Source organism: Heterodontus francisci, unplaced genomic scaffold, assembly GCF_036365525.1.
Source record: "Heterodontus francisci isolate sHetFra1 unplaced genomic scaffold, sHetFra1.hap1 HAP1_SCAFFOLD_1288, whole genome shotgun sequence".
Taxonomy (NCBI): domain Eukaryota; kingdom Metazoa; phylum Chordata; class Chondrichthyes; order Heterodontiformes; family Heterodontidae; genus Heterodontus; species Heterodontus francisci.
This window is the reverse complement of record NW_027140821.1, coordinates 209-11,309: the sequence shown is the minus strand read 5'-3', so window position 1 is coordinate 11,309 and position 11,101 is coordinate 209. Positions and strand designations below refer to the sequence as shown.

General features: G+C 57.9%; 1 protein-coding gene across 1 annotated transcript; it reads left to right on the top strand.

The window, feature by feature from the left end:
• Positions 1-7,278: 7,278 nt before the first annotated feature.
• Positions 7,279-8,524, top strand: LOC137361214 (ephrin type-A receptor 1-like; the record flags this gene model as incomplete). The annotated part of the gene is given in 6 exon segments (XM_068026129.1): positions 7,279-7,343; positions 7,860-7,974; positions 7,977-8,087; positions 8,090-8,316; positions 8,318-8,360; positions 8,363-8,524. Coding segments are annotated over 6 exon segments (723 nt in total), but the record flags the coding sequence as incomplete, so codon positions are not given.
• Between the last annotated feature and the right edge of the window lie 2,577 nt (positions 8,525-11,101).

The window sequence follows — 11,101 nt, the reverse complement described above, 5'->3', positions numbered from 1 at the left end:
CCGTGTGTGTCCGTACTCTCGCCGTGTGTGTGTGTGTCCGTACTCTCGCCGTGTGTGTGTGTGTCCGTACTCTCGCCGTGTGGTCCGTACTCTCGCCGTGTGTGTCCGTACTCTCGCCGTGTGTGTCCGTACTCTCGCCGTGTGTGTCCGTACTCTCGCCGTGTGTGTCCGTACTCTCGCCGTGTGTGTCCGTACTCTCGCCGTGCGTGTCCGTAACTCTCGCCTTGCGTGTCCGTAACTCTCGCCTTGCGTGTCTGTACTCTCGCCGTGTGTGTGTGTGTCCGTACTCTCGCCGTGTGTGTGTGTGTCCGTACTCTCGCCGTGTGTGTGTGTGTCCGTACTCTCGCCGTGTGTGTCCGTACTCTCGCCGTGTGTGTCCGTACTCTCGCCGTGTGTGTCCGTACTCTCGCCGTGTGTGTTTGTGTCCGTACTCTCGCCGTGTGTGTCCGTACTCTCGCCGTGTGTGTCCGTACTCTCGCCGTGTGTGTCCGTACTCTCGCCGTGTGTGTCCGTACTCTCGCCGTGGTGTCCGTACTCTCGCCGTGTGTGTCCGTACTCTCGCCGTGTGTGTCCGTACTCTCGCGTGTGTGTGTTTGTCCGTACTCTCGCCGTGGGTGTGTGTGTGTCGTACTCTCGCCGTGTGTGTTTGTGTCCGTACTTCTCGCCGTGTGTGTGTTTGTCCGTACTCTGACTCGCCGTGTGTGTGTTTGTCCGTACTCTCGCCGTGTGTGTGTTTTGTCCGTACTCTCGCCGTGTGTGTGTGTGTCCGTACTCTCGCCGTGTGTGTGTGTGTCCGTACTCTCGCCGTGTGTGTCCGTACTCTCGCCGTGTGTGTCCGTACTCTCGCCGTGTGTGTTTGTGTCCGTACTCTCCGCCGTGTGTGGTGTGTCCGTACTCTCGCCGTGTGTGTCCGTACTCTCGCCGTGTGTGTCCGTACTCTCGCCGTGTGTGTTTGTGTCCGTACTCACGCCGTGTGTGTCCGTACACTCGCCGTGTGTGTCCGTACTCTCGCCGTGTGTGTCCGTACTCTCGCCGTGTGTGTCCGTACTCTCGCCGTGTGTGTGTTTGTCCGTACCTCTCGCCGTGTGTGTGTTTGTCCGTACTCTCGCCGTGTGTGTGTGTGTCCGTACTCTCGCCGTGTGTGTTTGTGTCCGTACTCTCGCCGTGTGTGTGTTTGTCCGTACTCTCGCCGTTTGTGTTTGTGTCCGTACTCACGCCGTGTGTGTCCGTACTCTCGCCGTGTGTGTTTGTCCGTACTCTCGCCGTGTGTGTGTTTGTCCGTACTCTCGCCGTGTGTGTGTGTGTCCGTACTCTCGCCGTGTGTGTTTGTGTCCGTACTCTCGCCGTGTGTGTCCGTACTCTCGCCGTGTGTGTCCCGTACTCTCGCCGTGTGTGTCCGTACTCTCGCCGTGTGTGTCCGTACTCTCGCCGTGTGTGTCCGTACTCTCGCCGTGTGTGTCCGTACTCTCGCCGTGTGTGTCCGTACTCTCGCCGTGTGTGTCCGTAACTCTCGCCGTGTGTGTCCGTACTCCGCCGTGTGTGTCCGTACTCTCGCCGTGTGTGTCAGTACTCTCGCCGTGTGTGTCAGTACTCTCGCCGTGTGTGTCCGTACTCCTCGCCGTGTGTGTCCGTACTCTCGCCGTGTGTGTGTGTGTCCGTACTCTCGCCGTGTGTGTGTGTGTCGTACTCTCGCCGTGTGTGTGTGTGTCCGTACTCTCGCCGTGTGTGTGTGTGTCCGTACTCTCGCCGTGTGTGTGTGTGTCCGTACTCTCGCCGTGTGTGTGTGTCGTACTCTCGCCGTGTGTGCGTTGTCCGTACTCTCGCCGTGTGTGCGTTTGTCCGTACTCTCGCCGTGTGTGCGTGTGTCCGTACTCTCGCCGTGTGTGCGTGTGTCCGTACTCTCGCCGTGTGTGTCCGTACTCTCGCCGTGTGCGTCCGTACTCTCGCCGTGTGCGTCCGTACTCTCGCCGTGGTTTGTCCGTACTCTCGCCGTGTGTGTGTGTGTCCGTACTCTCGCCGTGTGTGTGTGTGTCCGTACTCTCGCCGTGTGTGTGTGTGTCCGTACTCTCGCCGTGTGTGTGTGTGTCCGTACTCTCGCCGTGTCTGTGTGTGTCCGTACACTCGCCGTGTCTGTGTGTGTCCGTACTCTCGCCGTGTCTGTGTGTGTCCGTACTCTCGCCGTGTGTGTGTGTGTGTCCGTACTCTCGCCGTGTGTGTGTGTGTGTCCGTACTCTCGCCGTGTGTGTGTGTGTGTCCGTACTCTCGCCGTGTGTGTCCGTACTCTCGCCGTGTGTGTCCGTACTCTCGCCGTGTGTGTCCGTACTCTCTGCCGTGTGTGTCCGTACTCTCGCCGTGTGTGTCCGTACTCTCGCCGTGTCTGTGTGTGTCCGTACACTCGCCGTGTGTGTGTGTGTCCGTACACTCGCCGTGTGTGTGTGTGTCCGTACACTCGCCGTGTCTGTGTGTGTCCGTACTCCGCCGTGTCTGTGTGTGCGACTCTCGCCGTGTGTGTGTGTGTGCTACTCTCGCCGTGTGTGTGTTCCGTACTCTCGCCGTGTGTGTGTGTCCGTACTCTCGCCGTGTGTGTGTGTGTCCGTACTCTCGCCGTGTGTGTGTGTGTCGTACTCTCGCCGTGTGTGTGTGTCCGTACTCTCGCCGTGTGTGTGTGTTGTCCGTACACTCGCCGTGTGTGTGTGTGTCCGGTACACTCGCCGTGTGTGTGTGTCCGTACTCTCGCCGTGTGTGTGTGTGTGTCCGTACACTCGCCGTGTGTGTGTGTCCGTACTCTCGCCGTGTGTGTGTGTCCGTACACTCGCCGTGTGTGTGTGTCCGTACTCTCGCCGTGTGTGTGTGTGTGTCCGTACACTCGCCCGTGTGTGTGTGTCCGTACTCTCAGCCGTGTGTGTGTGTCCGTACACTCGCCGTGTGTGTGTGTGTGTCCGTACACTCGCCGTGTGTGTGTGTCCGTACTCTCGCCGTGTGTGTGTGTGTGTCCGTACACTCGCCGTGTGTGTGTGTCCGTACTCTCGCCGTGTGTGTGTGTCCGTACACTCGCCGTGTGTGTGGTCCGTACTCTCGCCGTGTGTGTGTGTGTGTCCGTACTCTCGCCGTGTGTGTGTGTGTCCGTACTCTCGCGTGTGTGTGTGTGTCCGTACTCTCGCCGTGTGTGTGTGTCCGTACTCTCGCCGTGTGTGTGTGTGTCCGTACTCTCGCCGTGTGTGTGTGTGTCCGTACTCTCGCCGTGTGTGTGTGTGTGTCGTACACTCGCCGTGTGTGTGTGTCCGTACTCTCGCCGTGTGTGTGTTTGTCCGTACTCTCGCCGTGTGTGTGTGTGTCCGTACTCTCGCCGTGTGTGTTTGTGTCCGTACTCTCGCCGTGTGTGTGTGTGTGTGTGTCCGTACTCTCGCCGTGTGTGTTTGTGTCCGTTACTCTCGCCGTGTGTGTTTGTGTCCGTACTCTCGCCGTGTGTGTCCGTACTCTCGCCGTGTGTGTCCGTACTCTCGGACGCCGTGTGTGTGTGTCCGTACTCTCGCCGTGTGTGTGTGTCCGTACTCTCGCCGTGTGTGTGTGGTCCGTACTCTCGCCGTGTGTGTGTGTCCGTACTCTCGCCGTGTGTGTGTGTCCGTACTCTCGCCGTGTGTGTGTGTCCGTACTCTCGCCGTGTGTGTGTGTCCGTACTCTCGCCGTGTGTGTGTGTCCGTACTCTCGCCGTGTGTGTGTGTCCGTACTCTCGCCGTGTGTGTGTGTCCGTACTCTCGCCGTGTGTGTCCGTCCGTACTCGCCGTGTGTGTCCGTCCGTACTCTCGCCGTGTGTGTGTATCTGTCTCTCTCTCTCTCTCTCTGCCTCGCTCTCTATCTGTCTCTCTCTCTCTCCTGCCTCCTCTCTCTCTCACTCTCTCTCTCTCTCTCGCTTCTTGCCTCTCTCTCTCTCTCTCTCTCTCTCTCTGCCTCGCTCTCTCTCTCTCTCTCTCTCTCTCTGCCTCGCTCTCTCTCTCTCTCTCTCTCTCTCTGCCTCTCTCTCTCTCTCTCTCTCTCTCTCTGCCTCGCTCTCATCTCTCTCTCTCTGCTCGCTCACTCTCTCTCTCTCTCTCTGCTCGACTCCTCATCTCTACTCTCTCTCTCTCTCTGCCTCGCTCTCTCTCTCTCTCTCTCTCTGCTCGCTCTCTCTCTCTCTCTCTCTCTCTCTCTGCCTCGCTCTCACTCTCTCTCTCTCTCTCTCTCTCTCCTCAGCTCTCTCTCTCTCTCTCTCTGCCTCAGCTCTCTCATCTCTGCATCTCTCTCTCTCTCTCTCTCTCTGCGCCTCGCTCTCTCTCTCTCTCTCTCTCTCTCTCCTTGCCTCGCATCTCTCTCTCTCTCTCTCTCTGCATCACGCTCTCTCTCTCTCTCTCTGGCTCTGCCTCGCTCTCTCTCTCTCTCTCTCTCTCTCTCTCTCTGCCTCGTAGCTCTCTCTCTCTCTCTCTCTCTGCTCGCTCTCTCTCTCTCTCTCTGCTGCTCTCTCTCCTCTTCTCTCTGCTTCGCTCTCTCTCTCTCTCTCTCTGCCTCGCTCCTCTCTCTCTCTCTCTGCCTCGCTCTCTCTCTCTCTCTCTGCCTCGCTCTCTCTCTCTCTCTCTCTCTGCCTCGCTCTCTCTCTCTCTCTCTCTCTCTCTCTGCCATCGCATCTCTCTCTCTCTCTCTCTCTCTCTCTCTCTGCCTCGCTCTCTCTCTCTCTCTCTCTCTCTCTCTGCCTCGCTCTCTCTCTCTCTCCTCTCTGCCTCGCTCTCTCGCGCGCCCTCCCTCTCTCTGTCTTTGTTCTGCCCCTCTCGGGGTCGATGGTCTCAGGCGATGCCCTTTCCTAAACACAGATGATCTTCAGTTTAGGAAGTGAACCAGCATCCCCCCCTCGGCTCCCCTCCTCTCCCTCCGTCAGCCAAGATCTCTCCCCCCACCGTCCACTCGCTCCCGTTGTGAGGTAATGAGAGGCAAGAGTCAAACCCTCGACCGTACTGCCAAATGCTTTTCCTGATAGTGAATTCTGAGTCAGATCACCGGGTGGCCATGTCCCCCTCTCGGACTGGACTGCATTGATACTGAGTCAGATCACTGCCTGGCCGTGTCCTCCCCAGGACTGGACGACATTGATACTGAGACAGATCACTGCCTGGCCGTGTCCTCCCCAGGACTGGACTGCATTGATACTGAGTCAGATCATTGACTGGCCATGTCCCCCCCCCCCCCTCCAGGACTGGACTGCATTGATACTGAGTCAGATCACTGCCTGGCCGTGTCCCCTCCCGGACTGGACTGCATTGATACTGAGTCAGATCACTGACTGCCCGTGTCCCCTCCCGGACTGGACTGCAATCATACTGAGTCCGATCACTGACTGGCCGTGTCCCCCTCCCGGACTGGACTGCATTGATCCTGAGTCAGATCACTGACTGGCCATGTCCCCCCCCCCCCCAGGGACTGGACTACATTGATACTGAGTCAAATCACTGCCTGGCTGTGTCCCCTCCCCAGGACTGGACTACATTGATACTGAGTCAGATCACTGCCTGGCCGTGTCCCCTCCCGGACTGGACTACATTGATACTGAGTCAGATCACTGCCTGGTCGTGTTCCCCTCACGGACTGGACTGCATTGACACTGAGTCAGATCACTGCCTGGCCGTATCCCCCCCCCCAGGACTGGACTGCATTGATACTGAGTCAGATCACTGCCTGGCTGTGTCCCCTCCCCAGGACTGGACTGCATTGATACTGACTCAGATCACTGCCTGGCCGTGTCCTCCCCAGGACTGGACTGCATTGATACTGAGTCAGATCACCCGCCTGGCCATGTCCCCCTCCCGGACTGGACTGCATTGATACTGAGTCAAATCACTGCCTGGCCATGTCCCCTCCCCGACTGGACTGCATTGATACTGAGTCAGATCACTGCCTGGTCGTGTTCCCCTCCCGGACTGGACTGCATTGATACTGAGTCAGATCACTGCCTGGCCGTGTCCCCCCCCCAGGACTGGACTGCATTGATACTGAGTCAGATCACAGGCCATGTCCTCCCCCAGGACTGGACTGCATTGATACTGAGTCAGATCACTGCCTGGCCGTGTCCCCCCCCGCCAGGACTGGACTGCATTGATACTGAATCAGATCACTGCCTGGCCATGTCCCCCTCACCGGACTGGACTGCATTGATACTGAGTCAGATCACTGACTGCCCGTGTCCCCTCCCGGACTGGACTGCATTCGATACTGAGTCAGATCACTGCCTGGCCATGTCCCCCTCCCGGACTGGACTGCATTGATACTGAGTCCAGATCACTGCCTGGCCATGTCCCCCTCCCGGACTGGACTGCATTGATACTGAGTCAGATCACTGCCTGGCCGTGTTCCCCTCCCGGACTGGACTGCATTGATACTGAGTCAGATCATTGACTGGCCATGTCCCCCCCCCCCCCCCCCCCCGGACTGGACTGCATTGATACGGAGTCAGATCACTGCCTGGCCGTGTCCTCCCCAGGACCTGGACTGCATTGATACTGAGTCAAATCACTGGCCGTGTCCTCCCCAAGGACTGGACTGCATTGATATTGAGTCAGATCACTGCCTGGCCGTGTCCTCCCCAGGACTGGACTGCATTGATACTGAGTCAAATCACTGGCCGTGTCCTCCCCAGGACTGGACTGCATTGATATTGAGTCAGATCACTGCCTGGCCATGTCCCTCTCCCGGACTGGACTGCATTGATACTGAGTCAGATCACTGCCTGGTCATGTCCCTCTCTCCGGACTGGACTGCATTGATACTGAGTCAGATCACTGCCTGGCCATGTTCCCCCTCCCGGGCTGGACTGCATTGATACTGAGTCAGATCACTGCCTGGCCGTGTCCGCCCCACCCAGGACAGGACGGCACCGGGCGATGCACATTTACCAGCTGACGCTCAAGGCCCCCTCCCCACCCACTATCACCAGTCGCTCTTAAACCTTCCCGACCCAAAAGCCCTCACAAGCCTGCCTGGCCTCGGCATTCTGGATCAGACTCCGGGACCAGGGAAGTGGGGGGGGGGGGGGTTTGGTGGGTGGGGGGTTAGATACTTCCTGTTCATAGCATTGCATCAGAGACACTGTTACCCTGGGGCGGCTCGAATCATTCACTTCCCCCCACTCCCTCCCCCATCGCCTCGCTCTCACCCTCCTCGCCCCCTCTCCCTCGCCCCCTCTCCCTCGCCCTCCCTCTCTCCCCCCCTCCCTCCCCCTCTCAAGGACTAACTCTGTACATTATCTTCCATTCACAGTTATATTGTTTGACACCAGTACACTGGATGGGAACCTGGGCTGGTTATCAGAGCCCCCGAATGGAGTAAGTACTCGGCAATCAGGAAAGAGCTTTACTCTGTATCTAACCCCCCCCCGTACTGTACCTGTCCTGGGGAGTGTTTGATGGGGGACAGTGTAGAGGGAGCTTTACTCTGTATCTAACCCCCCCGTACTGTACCTGTCCTGGGGAGTGTTTGATGGGGGACAGTGTAGAGGGAGCTTTACTCTGTATCTAAACCCCCCCGTACTGTACCTGTCCTGGGGAGTGTTTGATGGGGGACAGTGTAGAGGGAGCTTTACTCTGTATCTAACCCCCCCGTACTGTACCTGTCCTGGGGGAGTGTTTGATGGGGGACAGTGTAGAGGGAGCTTTACTCTGTATCTAACCCCCCGTACTGTACCTGTCCTGGGGAGTGTTTGATGGGGGATAGTGTAGAGGGAGCTTTACTCTGTATCTAACCCCCCGTACTGTACCTGTCCTGGGGAGTGTTTGATGGGGATAGTGTAGAGGAGCTTTACTCTGTATCTAACAACCCGTCTCTCTCTCTCTCTCTAACAGTGGGAGTTGGGTCAGGAGATGGTGAATGGAACACCCACCCACATGTACCGTGACTGTATGCTCGGCCTGGGAATCTCCGTGGAGCACTGGCTTCGCAGCAGTTGGATTCACCGGGAGAAGCCCAGCGTGTTTTTGTGGAGCTGGAGTTCACCGTGCGGGACTGCGGGAGCCTGGAGCCGGCTCCGGGTTCCTCCTGCCGGGAGACCTTCAACCTGTACTACCTGGAGACGGCTCACGACTATGGCATCCGATTCCAGCCGCCCAGTTCACCAAGATCGGCACGCTGGCGGCAGATCGGAGTTTCACGGCCGGCGACGTGCGGGCAGGCCGGGCCCGCCTGAACTGGGAGCTGCGTTCCTTCAGCCCCGCGGCCTGGCAGCCGGGCTTCTACCTGGCCCTGCAGAACGCCGGGGCCTGCGTGGCTCTGGTCCGCGCCCGCCTCTCCTACCGCCGCTGCACCCGCCGCCCTCCGCGGACTGGCCTCCTTCCCGCCCACCGTCAGCCCCCCGCCTCGCTGCTGGAGGTCGTCGGCTCCTGCCTGGCCCACGCCCTGCCCCGGGGGGGCTCCCCCCGCCTCCACTGCGGGCCCCTGGGCTCCTGGCTGGTGCCCGTGGGCCGCTGCGAGTGCCGGGGCGGCTACCGGGAGGAGGCAGGGGCCTGCCGAGGTGAGTCTGCGTGGAGTTGGGGTGGGGGGGGGGGGGGGGGGGGGGGGGGGGGGGGGGGGGGAGGGGGGTGGGGTGGCGCAGGGCAAGATCCCACGGGCTGCCCACTCCCCGCCCCTTATCGACTGCACAGGAGGATCCCATTGCACCACACTGTCTCTTCCCCCCACCCCCAACTGCTCCCTCTGGCTCTCCGAGGAGGAGACACACAGAGACACACAGAGAGAGACACACACAGAGAGAGACACACACAGAGAGAGACACACACAGAGAGAGACACACACAGAGAGAGACACACACAGAGAGAGACACACAGAGAGAGAGACACACAGAGAGAGAGACACACAGAGAGAGGACACAGAGAGAGAGAGACACAGAGAGAGAGAGACACAGAGAGAGAGACACACAGAGAGAGAGACACACAGAGAGACACACACAGAGAGACACACACAGAGAGAGACACACAGAGAGAGACACACACAGAGAGAGACACACACAGAGAGAGACACACACAGAGAGAGACACACAGAGAGAGAGACACACAGAGAGAGAGACACACAGAGAGAGAGACACACACAGAGAGAGACACACACAGAGAGAGACACACAGAGAGAGACACACACAGAGAGAGACACACAGAGAGAGAGACACACAGAGAGAGAGACACACACAGAGAGAGACACACACAGAGAGAGACACACACAGAGAGAGACACACACAGAGAGAGACACACACAGAGAGAGACACACACAGAGAGAGACACACAGAGAGAGAGACACACAGAGAGAGAGACACAGAGAGAGACACACAGAGAGAGACACACACAGAGAGAGACACACACAGAGAGACACACAGAGAGAGAGACACACACAGAGAGAGACACACACAGAGAGACACAGAGAGAGAGACACAGAGAGAGAGACACAGAGAGAGAGACACAGAGAGAGAGACACAGAGAGAGACACACACACAGAGAGAGACACACACACAGAGAGAGACACACACACAGAGAGAGACACACACACAGAGAGAGACACACACACAGAGAGAGACACACACACAGAGAGAGACACACACTCTCTGCAGGACTGGGACACAACGCAGGGAGGGGGAGATTCTGCGGGATAGCGGAACAATCTTTAACTGCGGGTACTTTGTGTTCACTGCATCGCAGCAGCTGCCTGGCTCTCTCTCTCTCTCTTTCTCCTTCCCTCCACCCCCCCCACCCCCCCACACACACACATACCTGTCAACTTTGAAGTCTTTTACAATGTATTCCCTTCCCTTTTCATTTAAGGTGTGTCACACAGCCTGCAGCTCCTGCTGAGATTGAGCAACACACACACAGAACACCTGCATTTCCCGGCACAAGTCCAAACACTCCCCAGGACAGGTACAGTACGGGGGGGTTAGATACAGAGTAAAGCTCCTCTACACTGTCCCCCATCAAACACTCCCCAGGACAGGTACAGTACGGGGGGGGTTAGATACAGAGTAAAGCTCCCTCTACACTGTCCCCCATCAAACACTCCCCAGGACAGGTACAGCACGGGGGTTAGATACAGAGTAAAGCTCCCTCTCTACACTGTCCCACATCAAACACTCCCCAGGACAGGTACAGTACGGGGGGTTAGATACAGAGTAAAGCTCCCTCTACACTGTCCCCCATCAAACACTCCCAGGACAGGTACAGTACGGGGGGGGGTTAGATACAGAGTAAAAGCTCCTCTACACTGTCCCCCATCAAACACTCCCCAGGACAGGTACAGTACGGGGGGGGTTAGATACAGAGTAAAGCTCCCTCTACACTGTCCCCCATCAAACACTCCCCAGGACAGGTACAGTACGGGGGGGGGAGTTAGATACAGAGTAAAGCTCCCTCTACACTGTCCCCCATCAAACACTCCCCAGGACAGGTACAGTACGGGGGGTTAGATACAGAGTAAAGCTCCCTCTACACTGTCCCCCATCAAACACTCCCCAGGACAGGTACAGTACGGGGGGTTAGATACAGAGTAAAGCTCCCTCTACACTGTCCCCCATCAAACACTCCCCAGGACAGGTACAGTACGGGGGGTTAGATACAGAGTAAAGCTCCTCTACACTGTCCCCCATCAAACACTCCCCAGGACAGGTACAGTACGGGGGGTTAGATACAGAGTAAAGCTCCCTCTACACTGTCCCCCATCAAACACTCCCCAGGACAGGTACAGTACGGGGGGTTAGATACAGAGTAAAGCTCCTTCTACACTGTCCCCCATCAAACACTCCCCAGGACAGGTACAGTACGGGGGGGTTAGATACAGAGTAAAGCTCCCTCTACACTGTCCCCCATCAAACACTCCCCAGGACAGGTACAGTACGGGGGGTTAGATACAGAGTAAAGCTCCCTCTACACTGTCCCCCATCAAACACTCCCCAGGACAGGTACAGTACGGGGGGTTAGATACAGAGTAAAGCTCCCTCTACACTGTCCCCATCAAACACTCCCCAGGACAGTACAGTACGGGGGGGTTAGATACAGAGTAAAGCTCCCTCTACACTGTCCCCCATCAAACACTCCCCAGGTCAGGTACAGTA